The 19,284-nt window shown below is 42.0% G+C and overlaps 1 protein-coding gene across 1 annotated transcript in view; it reads left to right on the top strand.

The window, feature by feature from the left end:
- The window catches only part of akt3a (AKT serine/threonine kinase 3a), a 43,346-nt gene that overhangs the window by 18,380 nt on the left and 5,682 nt on the right, over window positions 1-19,284 (top strand). The window contains exons 2-9 of the mRNA XM_085369717.1: window positions 3,906-4,031; window positions 7,247-7,358; window positions 10,842-10,986; window positions 11,688-11,819; window positions 12,027-12,092; window positions 12,863-12,931; window positions 14,891-15,013; window positions 15,637-15,765. Of these exons, the coding sequence (XP_085225843.1) occupies window positions 3,906-4,031; window positions 7,247-7,358; window positions 10,842-10,986; window positions 11,688-11,819; window positions 12,027-12,092; window positions 12,863-12,931; window positions 14,891-15,013; window positions 15,637-15,765 (902 nt within the window). The remainder of the gene's footprint in view (window positions 1-3,905; window positions 4,032-7,246; window positions 7,359-10,841; window positions 10,987-11,687; window positions 11,820-12,026; window positions 12,093-12,862; window positions 12,932-14,890; window positions 15,014-15,636; window positions 15,766-19,284) is intronic.

Here is a 19,284-nt window from a genome sequence, read left to right as displayed (position 1 = left end):
CAAGAGACTCCTGTTGTTTTAAGCACTGTGTACTGTAGTATTTACTAATTGGCCTTAAGGGAAAAGTAAAGTTGTGCAGAAAACTAAATGAAACTGAAGTGAGGAGTCCGAGAGAGATGGTGTGGGAAGGAGACCGGCTGTTCTGTTTTCTCCAGCAGTCCAAGCTAGAGACATGTGGCTCCCCAGACAAGCTGTCCAGAGTGGGAGAGCTCGCTGGACTCATTACAGGCAGGGCCAAGACGGGATAGCTTGACAGAACAGCATTGGATCATACAGAGAATTGGATCGGTCAGAGCAGAATTGTTTTAGTCTGTGTGTGCGTGTATGTGCATGCGCGTGTGCTTGTGTTTGTTTGGAACGGCGTGTGCGGACAACTGTCCATCTCCTCTCTCTCCGTCTGTGCCACCCCTGGCTGCCCCCTCCCCCGCCCCCCAGTGGACATGTACACACAGAAAAACACACTCACAGACTCACACACTCACGTACACGCTGTCTAGGCCTGGCCAGAAGGATCGCTTAAATGTTTTCAGTTGTACTGGACAGCTGAGGGATGAAGTGGCCAACCACAGGCTTCCATTGGTTGGACACCTCATCTAGAAACTGACTCATAGAAATGACTGGACTTGGACCGGCAGGCCAGCCGTCGCTGCCAGTTTATAATAGTTTTATCAGTTTAACTTTCTCTTTATCTTCATCCATTTTGACAGTCAATCCATCTCTTTTTCAATCCAGTTTGAAGTTAAGCAGAGTTTCTTTTTTCCAGATGATCAGTTTCCATTTTCATTCCTTTCTGAGCTCACAGCTGGAACGGATAAACCTCCAAAACTGCTAATTTCTGTCAACTTTCCACCATAGATCTTATATTCATTCATTTTTAATGTCTGATGCATATCTATAAGAGCTGAACACAGTTGCACAATAATAATTTACATGAGCACTGCCAAACTCAGTTTGTGTGATGTGTAGGAATGTCATTTTGATTCTTGATACCCATATTAAGATGTCATGGTATGAAAACCAAAAATGATTACCCTGTTTACTTAATCGTAAACCTCTCCAATAAAATGTATTTTTAGATCACTGACACAATGGTTTATCTAAAATATGAGCATTATATTTTATTGATACAGAAATCTTGGGAGGCTTGCTGAGTAGTTTAGTAACATTACTACAAGGTTGCATTAGGTTAGCTTCAGCAATAAAACAACATTACATACTAAATGTGCACAGAGGGACTAAATATTTTCAGTAGTACTGTAGAGTTTAGTTTTTATTGCAAACATTTTATGCTGTGGACCACAGATGATTTTACACTGCCTGCAGTACTATCAGGATGGCCGGGCCAATAGGACACCTGCAAAATATTGTACATACATTATATGAAAAACACAATTTTCCTGACATTTTCTCTTCTGTATAGTAATTCTGGCATTGGTGCTCCTGTGCATTTCATTGAAAAATAGATATCCTAAACCCTCCTTCAGTTTTTACACTGTGCAAAGCTATCCAATTGGATTGGACCTTTGGGTGGGCTCGTTCTGGCTTCCATAAAGATGGATCATGACATCTTCAATCTCTAAAAACACTGAACATCTGTATTTAGTTTAATTTTTACTTCATCTTCATCTTTTCAAAGTCCATCCATCTCTTTCTTAATCCACTTTTAAGTTACTTAGTTTCACTTTAAGTTTTTTTCAATCATTAATCATTAACTTCTGTCTACTGATTAATATCTAATGATTAAATCATAAAATATCATAAAGATATCTAACCTCGCAATTAAACTTTCAATAAATAGAGCATTAATACACTTTCTCTGATGCAAATCTAAAGGAGCTTATCTTAGCTACAGAAGAGAATATCTCATCATAATGTTTTCCAGACACGGTCTCCACAAGCACTGAACATTATAACCTTCAGTATTTATCACAGGGCTTTTATTGCCTTAGATAATTTTTTCTGGACTTTATAAAGCACACGTTGTTTAGAAAGTCTAGTGATTTTCCACTTACATTTATTCACAAAGTAGCAATGAAAGAAACATTCATTCCTGCTTCAGGGAACCAAAACCCACAGTATAACAAAATGCTGAATTGATTAACTGTGAACCTCATTAAATATTTATTATCTTTTTTTATGCCCGATTATCTATTATTGTTTGGTCAGAATAATGAGAGATTCTGGGTTTTTTTTGCTTGTTTATAATCTACCCCCCTCTCCCCCCATATTTTTTGGAATGCTTTCTTTAATATTTTTTCTTTCATCTTCCTTATGCCTCTCTCCACCCCTCCCATTCAGCCCCTCTTGCAGCACTCTGTTTATCAGTAGCAAGTGATCCAAAGAATATGCTTTGTTTCTGAAAGAACAGGAGAAGGAAATAGGAAAGGAGGAGAGAGTGGGTGGATTTGTGAAAAAGAGAAAAATAGAGACTAGGAGAGAAGAGGAGAGGAGAGGTGTGATTTGGTAGCCCTGATGACGCACTGGCACCCACAAACATTTTATGTGTCTGTCTGTCTGTGTGTGGTGGTTCAGATCAGTTGCAATCACTCCCCTCTGCGCCACACACACGCACACACACACAAATACACACATGCACCTCTACCACCATCAGCGCCCAGAGGTACCGGCAGGGCCCGCAGTCGCATGGTTCCTTCAGTGGAGCAGGTGTTTTTCTGCGATGTGTTAACGAGCACGGCCTGCTGTCATTTCCGCTTTAAATGGATGTCGCAAATAGAACACACACACATATATAAGCTCTCCGTGTTCTCTTCTCCCAGCGAATTAGCTGAAACAAGGTGATCAAAACTGTTACTGAGCTTTGTATGTCAGCTGTGAGCATTTCTGCACATATTATGTGGAAAAGGTGTGTTAAAAGTGTGCGAAGTATGCACGTGTCAAACATTGGCTAGTTTATTTAAAGGGGCTGAGGTTTCAGCTGCTTAAAATGACAAACTGAGACGTTTACACAGCTTCCATCTCACCCTGTATGTGCACTCATTCTACTCGTCCAACTTTGTGTGAATCTGCACACGTGTGCACTTTAATCCATGTGTGTATCCATGCTGTTTTCCAGTAAGTGTTATCCGCCTCTGTGGTGTGGAAGTGCTTGACACTCATGTAATCCTGCAGCGGGTCATCTGATAAAGCTGTGGTGCCACCTTTGCGTCAGTCTGTGCCAGCCAGTTGGGTAAAACTCTGCCACCAGCTGCTCAGCAGATGTTTATATTTGTCTCTGCAGTCTAGGAAGGGTTATTCTCGATACGCAATCTTATCTGATGTAATCTTGTCTCATCTGATCTGTCTCTTCTTTCTTGTCTTCTAGTGACCAGTGGTTTTTGTAGATTTGTGTGCGTTGTGTGTCCGCGTGTGAGTATTTGGTAGAGGGGTCGTCACCTCAACACCTGCCCATGTATCAGCCAGATGATGTTTCTGGCATGGATAGTTTGAGTTCTGCGCTGGTAAACATGTTTTTGTCATTTTTTACATGATAATCCGATCTGAATCTGGCAAGCGCTGTGGGAGCCATAGAGATGCTGTGTGTAAGTGTGTGTTTGTGCAACACTGCAGAGTGTATGTGTGTGTGTGTGTGTGTGTGTGTGTGTGTGTGTGTGTGTGTGTGTGTGTGACATCTTTTGGACAGATGAGAGTTGAGCAGACAGGCTCCTAACTGTCCAGGGAATAAAATCTGTATTTAAAATCCTTAGCATTATTATTGTTGCAGTTAATGCGACTGTCCATATATCATGATGATTATAGTAATCATCACAACCCCTGAATGAACTATTCCATCAGCATCACTCTTTCCTCTGAATCTGATCTGAATTTACCTGTGTGTGCACCAAGTATTTATTGAAGATATTTAACTCCTACATTTTCTTTCTTTTTGTGTTCATCTTTCTTTTCAGGTGAATACATAAAGAACTGGCGACCGCGGTACTTCCTGCTGAAGACAGACGGCTCTTTCATCGGCTACAAAGAGAAACCTCAGGATGCCGACCTGCCCTACCCCTTAAATAACTTCTCAGTAGCAAGTATGTTACCTACAACATATGCCATTATAGACTCTTGACACTGTGCTCTAAAATTTTGTGTACATGAATTTTTACACTGTATACAGACAGGAACATTAAAAGCAAGTGAGAAAATGATGATCCACAGATTTCTGTCAGAGGGATGCAGCTGCAGATTACATCTTTTTGTTTGACTCAACATTCAGTTGACCGATCATGTCAGCACCTTAAAGATATTGAAATGTTAAACTGTAAGCAGGGTATATGGGAAGACTAGTAGCCAGGAACCTGCATCTTTCCTCTACGTACATTACCAAAGTACCCTGCATACTTCTCTGGAGGCTCATAATTAAGTAATGATATGGTAACACCTCCTGTAATTTATCTGTGAAGGGAACATTTCAGTTCAATGAAGAATCTCTGCAGGTGGTACTGAGTCACAGTCTTGCTTTAGGACAACTCAGCACTTGATGAACTTTTAATAACCATCAGTATTGCCTCCAACTGCTTATAGGACAGAACTGAGTTTCTATTAACTAAAGAGGCACCTTTCTGTTTTTAAAAATATCAAATTTTCTCAAGTTAAGGTTACTTTATACTACACATAAATTAAAGACATTAAGTCTGGGAAATGAGAATAAAAGTGGACTTAGCTGGGCTTAGTGGAAATGCAGTAAAATACTTTTTCATGTAACATTGATTAAAGATATCAGTCAGCTCATAGTAAAGTTTGAAAGTGCCTTATAGCAGATAAAATGAAAGACTGAAATGGAAGAAAACAAAATCATTACCATCTGTCCAAGTGAACATCAGTCTACAAGTGAGGGAGGCGGGTTGAGAAGACAGTTATATCTCTGTCAGTATTAAAGAATGCGTGTAATAAAAGTCCTCGAGAAGTAAGTTGTGCAACTAGGCAGGGATCTTGAACTGCCTGAGGGCACATGTGGAGGCAGTAAACCTGATTTTTTTGGGGGTGTACCACAAGGACTACCATTCAAGCTGAAATGAGATAAAGGAGCAGATAACCTTGTTTAATTTTGCAAAATGAACCAGATTATTTTGTTGTTTTATAAAAAATATAGTGTAACACACAGCAGCTGTCTGTTAATGAATAAATGAGTATGTATTATCTAGTTGTTTACTCTAGTTCATGTTTATACATAATCTGATTGTTACTATGATGGTGTTTGCCCTCTTGGCACAAGGCCTGATGCAGATGCCACCAAAATTATTAGCATCTATTTCCAATTAACACTGTATTGCTGCACAATATCTCAGATTTCAAAATAACATAAATGAGGCGAATATGTTTATTCTTTTAAATCAAATGGCACCTGCAGGGCATGTGAAATATCTGCAGAGAGGCAGAGAATATGTGTGAGACGAGAGCCAAAACAGAAAATATGATGTATGATAGAATACAAGCTGATACCTCAGAGAAAATGATAAAAAATGGTACATCGAACAATGGAGGTGGAGAAAGAAAGATAGGAGTCCAGAAGGGAGGACAAGTACGGGGAATGAGCGATGGTAGCTGATCAGAGGTGGCAGAGGAGAGAGGAAGAACAGGGAAGGGCAGAGATGGAAGGATGATTAGGGTGGAGGAAGAGAAGGACGGAGGGACTGGGAGAGAGGAGGATCATCAGCACCGAACAGACAGGGAGGAGGAGACGAAGACAGGACTGGAGAAGGAGGAAAAAGGGGAGAGGAAAGAGTTTGTGAGGAGGACAAGCCAGGCCATACATCCGGCCCTGGCTGCTTGGCACAGCACTGGCATTGCCACATCTGTTGCCCAAAGCTGGGAGGCCAGGTGGTGTGTGTGTGTGTGACTGTGTGCGTGTATGTGTTTGTTTGTTTTTGCGTGGTTGTGCGTGTGTGTTTACGTGCGTGAACAACAGAAGTGGTCAGATGGAACAGAGATGGTACAGGCCTGTTCCCTGCAGAGGGACTCATACATACAAGCCTTTCGCGCGCGCGCGCACACACACACTAACACTGCTACACAGTTTTCACAATTGCCTGCTGTGGCAAACAACCCAATTTCATTCAAACTTTACTTTTACGTGTGTGTATGTGTGTGTTTGTCTGTGTGTGGGTGTGAGTGTTTTTTGGCATCAACCATAGCATAACATTGTTTTCAGGCAACACTGCAGGCTGTATTCACAAGTCAGGTTGTAGCTTCTTTGTGTGTGTAGTTTTGTGTGTGTTTACATCGAAGCACTGTGGTCTTGTCATTAACCTTCCTGTCTATATTTAGGCAGAGCCATGACATGCTGTGCTGTGCCACAGTTAAACAGATAGCATTATAAGGAGGGGAAGGGAGAGATGAGCGAGGGAGAGAAGGTGAGCGGAGAATGACAGGAGACAAAAAGAGGACAGAGGGGAGGAGAAAACAGGAGAGAGAGAGATGGAGGGTCACATATGTAGAGCAAGTGGGGGAGACGAGAGGACAAAAGGTGACTCATTAGGCTCTTTTACATCAGTTCTCGTCTCCAAAAACCAGAGAGACTGCAAAGGGGCAATGAAGATGCATTCTTTCCCACAGCAAGCTCACAGCCCCATCTGGCTATGTGTGTATACGTTTCTGCTTTTGTGTACTGTAGTATGCTTTGCGCAGTAATGGACTGCTGTATTGCCTATTTTCATAGAAATGCGTCTGTTCTGATAGTCACCAGATGCGTATGTGGTGCACCACATAATATCCCTTGGCACAGTCATTGGTTGCTGAAGTTGCCGTTTTTTTTAAATCAACAAATTAAAATACAAAGTGCATGTTTTCTTAATGATAATGTTAAGGGTAATTTGTTACATGGCTTCTTTTTCTAGCTAAATGAATTCTAGTGTCACTGTGGCAAGGACTAGGCCTTTTTAACAGCAGAGGGCTTTAAGGGAAAAATACAGATGTTGCTAATAACAACTGCCTAGGCACAAGTGTAGAAAAAAAATACCCTGGCAAATCCAATGGCCGACATGCTATATGTGCATATTTTTAACTTGTCATAAGTCATAAGTAACTTTGACCTGAAGTCACTACATCTTAATTTATTTCTGGTAGAGTTAGAAGTGCTCTGACCTCATCTGAGTTTGTTTCTGCTTATTTGTTTTTCTGGAGTGCAAAGTGATTGCAGTCATCGTACAGTGAAGAAATCACTTTCCTCTGGGTGCCCATTTTCTTTCTTTTCTTTTCTTTTCTTTTCTTTTCTTTTCTTTTCTTTCTTTCTTTCTTTATTTTTTAGAATGTCAGCTGATGAAGACAGAGAGGCCGAAGTCAAACACCTTCATCATACGCTGCCTCCAGTGGACCACGGTCATCGAGAGGACGTTCCATGTGGACTCCCCAGATGAGAGGTCAGTTTTCCTTTAGGCAACAATTCCTAAAGTGTTCAACAATCAGGGTTTGATCAGTGAGTATCTATATCTCTCTGAGAAATGAGTGCAGCATGCTGAATGGACATTTTGTAATCTAGTTAAGACTTATTAGTCAGAATACCAAAAAATGTCTATTCTCTGTTAATTCCACCAGTTTTGAGAAAATCTCCAGCACTGGCTGAAAACCCCAAACCATGACAGAGCCTCCACCATGTTTTATTGATGACTCTCACTGTTGTACATCTGTCTTCTGTACATATTGACAACAACTTGAATCAAAAATGTGAATGCCACAGATTTTCAATCCAGTTCATTTCCCTTCCTTAAGAATTTCTTCTTGATAGCTACGCTTGCACTGAGACCATTTTTGATGACACTTCAGTTAACAGTAGATGGATCACATATCATGAATGTCCTGGTGCATCGCTCAGGTTCTGTGTCAGGTCTTTGCTGGAACGCATGACTTTAAGACCCTGTTCATCCACTATAGATATGTTTTTGGGCATGCTACTGCCACTTGTGTTCTCCACTCCTCCAGTTTCCTTATATTTTTAATGATACTGCGCACCATGCTGAGATATTCCAAGTTTTTGGCTAATAGCTTCTTCAATCACCTCATTAGTGCAAAAATATTATTTTTTGCTTACCAAACTGTGTTATGTTTGTCTTTTCCTTAGATTCAACTAAAGAAATGAGAATAAATTATACACTTGTAAAAAAAAGTTATTTAAAATTGCTTCCTTGATAAGCTGACTGTTATATGTAGACACGACAGTGGTTCATCTCTTGAGTTAGTTGCCTTTTTATCCTTGTAGGATGCATAGGTTAGTGTTTCAACAAACAAAAAACATTAAACTGAAAATGATCAGGTGGAGATACTGGACTAAAAATGAATGAAAACCAGCCAAAAAACCACTTTGAAAGCCCTTAAGAAACCCAGAGAACTATTGCTCAAGAGCACTTAAAAAGAAATTTAAAATTGCAAGAGAGTTTGGATCATTGCATGCAAAATATAAAGAAATGACAGGCTGATTTTTACACAGTAATGTATTCTTTGTATTACATTCCATTTGGAATTGATTTACACTCTCTTCCCAGAAGAGACAGTTTGTTGCTTTCAGGGTCAGCTGTTGTTGCGGTGTTTTTCATGCCACAAGTCGGTGCTTGAATTTTTCTTGAGTATCGTGCCTCTTTCTCAATAACCTGTGGCTACCACCAGTCAAATTGACATCCACGACTGCTTGACGAAGCATTTTTTTTTCCATTAAGGGAAGCAAAAATAGTCAAATGAGTACAAATCATGTTGAAGTAAAATAAATGGAAAGTACATGGGTAAACGAATTATCAATGGCAGGGATACAGGATGTATGAAGAGGTCTGTACTGTATTGCTTTTGGTGGTGTGAGAGAGAAAGGAGAGGGTGAGAGAGACAGAGTGGAAAGGAGACCTTTCAAGTTGCGTTGGCATAAATTCTCCAGCTGCTCAGTTCCTTTCTGAGGAGCTGAGGTGTTTATCTCCAGAAAATGAACAGCTTTGCCCAGAAGACCACAGATGCTTCTGTGCATCCTTTGAGTTTGTGTGTGTGTGTGTGTGTGTGTGTGTGTGTGTGTGTGTGTGTGTGTGTGTGTGTGTGTGTGTGTGTGTGTGTGTGTGTGTGTTCTTTTTATTTATTCATTTTTTTTGGGGGTCTATGTGTGTGGGCTGCAGCTGTCTGTCTAACTTGGTGTTATATGTTGCTTTTATAGTAGTTTAGTCTCTAGATAATCAAATAAGCATTTGAGAGATAACATTAAACTAATAACTTTATATTGATGGAGGAAGAGGAAGTAGATGACTGTGAGCTCCAGATGTGCCTGTGCTTTGTTGTAGAAGTGTGCGCAAGATTTTTTGCGTTATTGAAGTGGGTTGGAAAAAAGTCTGCGTGTGGGAGTCTGTGCTGTTGTGTGTTACTGTATCTGTTGTACTGTACCCGTGCTGGCAGAGCTCCAGCTACCACAGCACCAACCCAGAGAGGGTGGCACGTGTTGGCGTGGTGCCCGACTGTAGGCAGGCCCATTATCTCTCATTAGCAAAAAAAAACCCCCTCATTACACAAAAAAAAATACTCAAAATGAGAGAGCATTTATCTGCTGTCTGACCTTGAGAGAGTTCCCGTTGCTTTTCACGTAGCACACACACATTCGCACAATATGGATGCCACAAATTGAGTGCTCCACTGTTGTTGATAGAGTGTAACTTGAGTTTGCCCTTGTTTTGGAGTGTGTAGGGTATGCTAAGAAGTCTTTGCAGAAGAAAGAGATTCAGATCTTAAAAACACACTGCTCTGTTTAGGTTCAGATGAATATTCCTCCAGATCCCTCAAGGAAACATATGGGCGTCTAACTCAAAACAAAACAAAGCAGACAGAGGTGAATGTTTATGAGTCAAGCAGGTTTCATTATTATGATCTCCTCACGGCTTACTCTGGGTAAGTGTGTTTTCAAAGTGCATTCTCGTAAATCCAGATTTGCTTCTCCCGAGTCCAGGGGATTTCAGAATATTTGAGTATCATTTTTACTTCACCTCAGTTCAAGCTCTCTGGTGTTTTCTGCTAACATGTAACCCCTGCATGTGGCACAGGATTAACACTGTTTGAGTGAAGATCAGTGGCATAAAAAAAACTTCAAAGTACAAGTCATTTTGAACCATTTCATTCTTGAGGAAAACTTTCAAGTTGTGTGAACTTAAACTAATTTACAATTTTTTGGATACTGCTAAAATCACAGAATCTTCTCTTCTCTTCTCTTCTCTTCTCTTCTCTTCTCTTCTCTTCTCTTCTCTTCTCTTCTCTTCTCAGGGCAGAGGGAAGCTAGACCCTCTGTCCTAACCATTATATTCATCATTGTTAAATACAGTTAATGCACCTTAACATCTTGATGCATGGCCATCCATGCTGCTATAGATTATAATCACACACACACACGCACACACACACCTTCTCTGAACAGATGTTGAACATCACTGCTAATGGAAAGTCAATGGGGAGGAACAATGTTAGCAAACAACAAAGCATTGTTCCCTCTAATGCACTGGTGTGTATTTGCACACACTCATTCACCCTCTCGCCTCTCGCACATGCACACACACAGACTGGTAGGCATTAGTTCTGCTCTATGATCATTGCTCATTTGGTTGATTCTCTAGTTGACCGTGTTTCCACTCTGTTGAACAAATAGGTGTTTATGTTAATTGAAAACACTTTGATGCCTTTAAAAACCTGGTTAAATAAGTGCACTCAAATTTCTTTTTAATATTAGGACCAGTATAATGCATTACACCAATTTAATGTTTTTATACATGTGCTAGTTACAGGTGTGTGCTTAAGCATAGTAAACTGGACCTTTTTGGACAGTCAGTATATTAAGAAAGGTCTTAGTAAGGCTGCAAATGCTAACTTTACCTTTTTACATGCTTTGACTCCAGAGATGAGTGGACAGAGGCAATTCAGATGGTGGCTGACAAGCTGCAGAGACAAGAGGAGGAAAGGATCCAGTGCAGCCCCACCTCCAACATCGACAACATGGTGGAGGAGGAGATGGACATCTCCACTACACACCACAAAAGAAAGGTAAAAACTACACTTGCACGTGCATGTATTTTATACCCAAGGTACAAAAAATATTCCAGCCGTTATGCTGTTTTATGTCAGCTCATAATTTTTTTCATGTTATAATACTCCAGCGAGTAAAATCAGTCCTGCTAAATATCTTCTGTGAAGGCACAGGTGATACTTGGGCACATTTCCTACTACATACATAAAAAAATAAATTTAACAATCTACCACTAGCTGCCTCCTCTGGCTCTGCTGTTTATTACACCCCACTCTGTAAAGGTTTTATGTAATAATGTTATGGTTCAATAAAAATCTGTTTTCAGTGTCTATCGTAGACTAAAGGGCTTGTTTTGACCTGACAGTCGCACTCGGCATGGTCATGAAGATGACTGGGAGTCATCTCACGGGTGCCATTAACATCACTCATGAATTTCATGGCATTTAGCCCAGTAGCAGTCAATAAATGTTGTTTTTGGCTGCTTGAATTTAGATATCATTTACATTGAGGAAGATTGCCACTTTTCTGTTACATGAAAAAAGGCTTCACAGAGAATCCTCATTGTATTGCTTAAAGGAGAAAAATATACTTATTTCAAAATATTCACAGCCCTACACTTCCAATGGGATTTTAATGTTTCTAAATGCCAGTAGATACTGCATCAATTATTCAACTGAGGAACTCATGATATTGGCCTTCTCTTTTTTTCCTCTAATAGACAATGAGCGACTTCGACTACCTGAAGCTGCTGGGAAAGGGAACCTTTGGTAAAGTGATTCTTGTCCGGGAAAAGGCCAGCGGGAAATACTACGCCATGAAAATCCTTAAAAAAGAAGTCATTATAGCCAAGGTGAGTCTGGAAAATACATCAAGTATGTATTTTCAGTTGCGTCCATTAATTTGAATATTTTATCTTTTACTGTACTTTTGATTCTGGGTAATGTCAGATGTCAGTATCGGTTGTTTTTATTGTACTGCTGCAGCACTGTTCAGCTGTCCTCTTTCTTAGTGGTTTAAGTGGACTGATAATGGTTTTCATTGCATGTTGTCTGAACAGGATGAAGTGGCTCACACACTCACAGAGAGCAGAGTACTAAAAAACACCAGGCACCCCTTTCTAACTGTAAGTACCTCGTACACACTAAACACAACTGGTTTAAATTTATAGATCTTTACATATGGACCGTGTCCTGACATCTGTACACACACAGCTTATTGATCCTCCACATACCTGAGTCTTCTGAGGCCAGTTATGATTTAGAAGCCACATTGTTGTACTTTAACAGCTGCATCTGTTAGCTTTGATGTACACATTCACACATTAGCTGCTGCACACATATATGCATGTTCACACACAGACACACACACACACACACACACACTATCGAAAGAGCAATTACACTTCACATCTGAGTTTAGCCCCGTCACACCTGCAGCCACAAAGAGACTTCAACCAACTGTTCTTTTGTTTAGCAGATTTCTCCCTCAAAAGAGAAAGTGAACACACAGACACACAGACACCTACTTGCTTTGAATAAACAAATAGAGGCATAAACAGTTTAAAGCTTAGGCCGATCACGTTGTGCTCCTCCTGCTGTTCTAGCTAGAACGGCAAGACTTCCTGCTGTGTATGAAATCGTTCACTCACCCACTTCACTGTTCACTGTACAGGGAGTGCATACGAAAACAGGCAGATTGTTTGTGTTTTTTAAGCCAAATGAAGAAGGAGCATTCCATACTACCTCTCCTGTACAACCAGTTAGGCCTGAAATGTTATATTACATATATATCCTGAGATTATTTTATTTTAATTAATGCAAGGCTGATGCTTTCAGTGCCTCGGTGAATGATTTCTTTTATATAAATTGTTTGTGTGTGTGGTTTTTGTTTCAGTCTCTAAAATACTCATTCCAGACTAAAGACCGCCTCTGTTTCGTCATGGAGTATGTGAATGGAGGAGAGGTAAGAGACACACACATTTGTGATGGATGTGCTGTGTGTGGTTTCTCATCTTTGTGTTACTACTTTAAAGAGCCGGTTAAACCACATTTCCACCACAATAACTGTCGGCGAGTTACTTTCTCACAGTAACTGTCTTATGGTATGTAAACAGATACATTCCTGGATCTGTTATCTTAATTTTCATTTCAGTTTTTATATATCAGGGTTGTTACAAGTGTTTTAAATCATATTTAATCACTCTCCAGATGCCAGTGTTCAGCCAAACTAAAAGAGACTGGATTTAAATTGTAAATTCGTTGTTTTTGTGATTATTATTATTTCAAAGACAATTTCCTAAACAGTTTTTTGGGTTCATAAATGTCTCACAGATGAATACAGAATATGTTGTAATTGTATGTGCAAAGCTGCAGCAGCAGTGCCAGGAATGATCGGTTGAACGTGCAAACACTGAAGAAGTGGCTAAAGTTTCGCTTTTGGATTGCTTTCTAACACGGTTAATTTTCCAACCAACTGGCCTCTCACTTGCCTTCTCGCCTCTCTTTTCTGTACTCTCCTTCTCCTGCGTGTGTCTATTTATGAACACACCTATGGGGAGGACACAGCCAGAATGACAGTCTGAGATGAAATGAGTTTGGATTCCCCCACTTTTCCATTTCTCAGATTTTTAATCGGGCCGTTTTTGCAATCTTGGTTCATTCCCTTAGTGTAACTGTCACCTGCTCCCCTCCCAGCTAGTTAAGCAGTTCAGCCAGCACCAGGCCTGAGCAGAACTCACACACACACAAACACACACACACTTACCCTGAGAACACAAGCACAGACACACACACAAAAGGCACACATACTTAGACAAACACACGCAGCAAATTTTTACCTCAACGGACAAATTGTGACCACACATGCCTCACACACACACCACACACACACACCGAACCCATTACAAACCTGCCACAGTCACAGCTGCCAGTACACTGATGAAGGCCCACCTGTCGTGTTACCCCCTCTCACCACAGCTTCAACACATACACACACACATGCACACACTTGCACACAAACAGACACCATTTGAGCAAGGTGGTCTGTGAGGATCACTCCAGTGGCCATTATGCAAACCTCCCTGAACAATTAATGGGGAGATATCTGCCCTTTGGCCTCATGGGTAATTTGTACGACTCGACTGTTGCGGCACAGCAGGCTGATGTCAGTTTGGTGCCACATGTGTAGCTGTGTGACAGTGAGAACTTGACAACTGACAGCGAAGGAGAAAGTAAGTGAGGAAGGGAATGTGAGGTGAGCCATTTAAAAGGAAGACAGGAGAGGTCAAACCACAGGAGGGGTTGTACTCTTTAAAGTATGAAAATAAGCCTTGTGCCAAAAACAGAGAACGGTGGATATGAGAATGGAGCAAATGAAGACGGAGGCTCAGGGGGCAAGGCCAGTTAGGCCACTAATGAGTACTGCACCGTAGGCAGTCGGGGGGCTGTTGGCGACAGCGGCAGTCGGCCTGTCTTTAACTAGACTGGTGTATTGATTAAACCCTTGATTTGGCCCCCATCGCCGAACTCCACGCCAGCACCGTGCCAACCTAGCCCAGAGGGTAACGTGGAAGAGGTATGCGTGTCTGTGTATGTGTAGTGAGAAGGGGGTGTGGGGGGGGCCACTAGATGAGGCGCCAGCTGCCGAGCGCCTCCACCCGCCGTCCTCTGAGACCCCCCCCACACACATGCACCCCTCACACACACACACGCGCACACACACCCCACTCACCCTCCCCTCCGCTATCTATCATCTCAATATGGTGCGGGCAGCCAGTTTGTGTTGTGCTAATTTCCTCCAATAAATCAGTAATTATTGCTGTGCCGTCCCTGCTGTCTCTCCCCCTTCTCTCTCCCCCGCCCTCTCTCTGTTCTCTCCCTCTCACCCGCTCTTCCCTTCTCGTCCTTCCTCCTTTTCCCGCAGCTGTTTTTCCATTTGTCCAGAGAACGGGTGTTCTCAGAGGAGCGCACGCGCTTCTACGGCGCAGAGATTGTTTCGGCTCTCGACTACCTGCATTCAGCCAAGATTGTGTACCGGGACCTCAAGGTAAACAGAAACAGGGAGGAAAAGCAGGCTGGGGGCATGGAAGAGAGTGATCAGATATTTTAGGGAAAACTTCTTTTGTTTTTGCCCCCCTCCCACCTCTTGTGTTTCGGTGTCCCTCCCCGTCCAGGAGAAGACAAGTGGCTCAGGATGTGTAGTAATTAAAGAGACAGACAGGGACAAACTCACACAGACATAAAGCAGCAAAGAATTGCAGGAGGCAGGGAGAGAGGGAAGGAGAGAGGTGCTGATGCCACAGAGGTAGAGAGGTAGATGGCTCCGTCTGAGTGCCTGCCTGGCAGCCTTGGCCCCAGCCCCACTCGCAGCAGCCAAGAAAACAGAAAGGAGAAAAAGCAGACAGAGAGTGAGAAAAACACTTCAGCCATTAAAATTAAAAGGTTGAGTGGCTCCACTACATGCCTGAAGTTTATTTCCCTTTTCAACTTGGTGTTTGTGTGTCTGAGTGTGTGTACTGCCACACTGTGGAGTAATACAATACAGCTTACTCGTCCCTCACTGCTTTCCTCTTCAAAGTGATAACAAGTTTGACTCCACAGTGCACAAAAAGTGTTCAGCCAGTTAATAAAGTGTCACATAATGACAAAGAGATTTTGATTTCCTTCCAGTTGGAAAACTTAATGCTGGATAAAGATGGCCATATCAAAATCACAGATTTTGGGCTCTGCAAGGAGGGCATCACTGATGCTGCTACCATGAAGACCTTCTGTGGTACACCAGAGTACCTTGCACCTGAGGTAATGTTTTTTTTTTTAAATGTGTGTATATACATTTATGTTTTTGTCATCAGAGGGTGAATGTGAGGTGCCTGCACTGCACTGCAATGCGGTAAATAAGCACACATCCTTGGTATTTTCACCTGGATGTATGCACATCTGTAATCTTGTACAGGAAAGGAGAAGCTTTTTTTCTTTGATCTTCACTAATTGATCACTCACGTGTGTACCCCACGTGTGAAATTTGAAGTGTAACATGATGTGTGGTGTCAGAGAATTTGATGCATTTGTTGCTTAACGTTTTCATTAAAATTCTGTTTTTATTTATAGATAAGAAGAAGAAGAGATGAGAAGCAGTTAAAGAAATTGCTAATATGTCACAGGGCACATTCCTGAGAGTTGTACTGTATAGTAGTTCTGGGCACCATGTAAAAACCATACACTGTCAGGACAATGTACGTGTAAGATATTTTTAGAGGTGCAGGATATAGAGCTCAGCCTGTTTCCACATGCGACATTGATTCAGTCATGAACATGTTAGGTGTTCAAAGGCCAAAAAGCAAAGGATTCAAACCACCAGATCCACGAAGGAGCGTCCACTTTTTAAACTGATTTATATAATTGATCAACAAGAGAAATCTCAGTGACTGTATGTTATGTTCCGTAAACTGAGCAGATTGACTTAGGCCTCGTAGTACATAAAAGCATCTGTGGCATCCACAGGCGGCCTATCCATTAGGCAGCTTTTCTGCAGTGCTCAGGGTTCCACCAGGAAGGCCCCTGTGAACTGTGAGACTCATGTTGCCCACTGCACAGTTTCTGTTTATCTAACAACAGCCCTGGCTGATTAATTTAACTACCGGAATTATTACTGAGCTTTGATAAATGGGTGCCTGCAGGGTAGGTTCATGAAGAACCTGTAGGAGCCACACATACAGTATCCTTTACTGCATTACAAAAATCCATTGTTAATAGCAAAATGTATTTCTAAGTATTGAAACACACTGAAAGAGAGGTCATTCTGTGTTTCGTTATCATGAATTATCTTATTGTTTCATTTATGTGTCTGGTTGAGGCGGAGCTAATGCGCTCAGTACACTTGAATCACAAAGTGATGATCCAGAGACTCTCTCCCGACCCGTTACCCATAACACTCATGAGGGTGTTAGGAGTCTTCTTATAGTGGAATTTATGTATGTACAGTTTCATTTGCAAATTTCACAGGCAAACAATTTCCATAATATCAGGGTGAACAGTAAATATGCAGTTTTTGCGTGCGAAGCAGGGTGTTGGTTGAATTGGAAAAGGGCAAAGCACGGTTCCTCTCACACACACACACAAAAACACACACAAACACACAGCGCTACGATCTTGTAATCATTTTTTTCAACCATCCGCTGTCCAGTCATCAGCTCTGCCTCACTCGAAGGCCAGCAGATCAACTGCAGAGAGTGTTGCACGACTGTGGGTGGTGGAAGCAGAGCGATGGTGATGTGGAGATGAAGGCAGGAGGGGAGAGGCATAGTATATATCCCACTCAAAAAAGTATGGAGGACAATTTGGCGCAGCATTTTGTGCTTTTTTTTTTTTTTAGTCCCTTCCTTTGCGTGCCAAAAGCTGATTGGAGGCTGTTGGTTATTTTTCACAGGATGTGCGTCTGTGTGTATTTATGTGTGTGTGTGCGCGCGTGTGCGCTGTGTGTGTGTGTGTGTGTGATTGCAGTAGAAAGTGCAGGCTAAAGCGAGGCAGATGGCGGCAGATGGGCGAGGTTGGAGGAAGGTGCTCGGAAAAAACCTGGAAATCTACACCACCGCCGCCGCCACTCGCCCGCCCGCAAGCTCTGCTCGCCCGCCCGCGTGTAAAAATAACACAGTTTGCTCGGAGCCAAGTTACAGAGATGCAAAGTAGCCGGGATAAAAAAGAAAAAGGGGGGATGGGGGTTGAAGACAGAGGAAGATGAGAAGGGAGAGAAAATATTTCAGGGTTACAGGAGTGAAATTCAGACAGTTCCTGTGTTTGCCGTCAGTGAAAAGGGCAGATGAGAAGTGAATAAAGAGGGTTTCTGTCTGCTGCGTGCCTGAAGAACACACAAACAGATACTGCAGCAACGCAACGCTGAATAATTCTTCATCCAAACTCGTAAAGAATTAGATTGAAGTGTTATCATTTGTTTCAAGGGAAGTCAACAATTATAAAAAAGATTAATGTAAGATTAATAAAGAATAAGCAGTGTAAGATCCTCGCAAAGGGATGGAACGGGATCAGAGAAAACACATGGAGAGTGTTTTTTTTCCTTTTCTTTTTTGTGCGTTTGACACATTTCTTTGTGGCAAATTTGAAAGTGTTAAAGGGAATGGATTTGGGCCTTTTCCATTTATTTTTATGTGTTTGTTTTTATTTTGTTTGTATGTTGTATATGTTGGGTATTATTGCGACTCCTTTTCTATTGTAAATGTTTCACAAACATAGCGGCACAGTCAGCGTATTTCAAAATGTTAGCACAGTGACAGCACAAATTCATTTTCAAGTGATGACACTTTGGAGATGGAAGGCCTCTGTCTGATACCCACAATATGGGATAGTATGTTCACAGTATATGAACTGTGTATGTGGATGTGTGTTTGTGTTTCCTGCTGGGTATCTGGGCTGGTACAGCCTCAGGCTGTGTGTGCCCATCCCGTCCCATCTAGCCCTGTCCAGGCTGCCAAAGCCCTCATCCTGCGATCGGCAGCTAGCTGCCACATGGCTGCCACTATAGGGACCAGGACAGGACAGGACCTTCTCCATCACTGCTGCTTTAAATCACTCTCCTCTCCTCCTTCTCTTCTTCGCATCCTCTCCTCCTCTTCCTCACCTCCTTCTTTCCTCCTCTCCTCTCCTTCTTCTTTCCTCTCCTCTCCTCTCCTCTCGATTTGTCCCATTTGTTTCTTCCTGTCTTGTCCTATTTATTTGCCCTGCCTCTTTTTAAATTATACACATAACCACACATGCCATAAACACACACACACACGCATACACACTCCAGTGCCTCCATGCCTCGGGCTGTGGGGCATCATTCTGGCTCTGTGTGGATTAATCTGCTCCCTGCCTGCAACCGAGCTGCCACCACTTTCTTTAGTCCCAGGACACACGGACACACCATTACACACACTGTTACAGACACTGACAACCACATACGTATACATGCCTAACTGGACACACTGATTAGTTTGCATTTCTGTACCTTTTTTGTACAAAGATGCAAAATCAACCTCGTAAGCTGCTCTGAATTTCATAAACGGCTCCGTGTGTGTGTGTGTGTGTGTGTGTGTGTGTGTGTGTGTGTGTGTGTGCGCGTGTGTGTGTGCGCGTGTGCGTGTGTCCTCGAGCTGCAGGAACTGAAACAACACCAAACATCTCACACTTTATGAATTTGATGAGGATGGATAAATATTCCATCTGCTGTGTGTGTGTGCGTGTGTGTGTCTTGCAGTCTCCCAGCAGTCTAAGCCAGTGTTATCCCTCCAGCCGTACCAGTCAGTAATATATTTGGAGCTGGCG

This window comes from Diplotaxodon limnothrissa, linkage group LG13, assembly GCF_057381915.1.
Source record: "Diplotaxodon limnothrissa isolate DT_005_m linkage group LG13, D_limnothrissa_male_GT1.1, whole genome shotgun sequence".
NCBI lineage: Eukaryota > Metazoa > Chordata > Actinopteri > Cichliformes > Cichlidae > Diplotaxodon > Diplotaxodon limnothrissa.
Note: the sequence above shows the minus strand (reverse complement) of the source record. Positions and strands in the feature narration are given on the sequence as shown.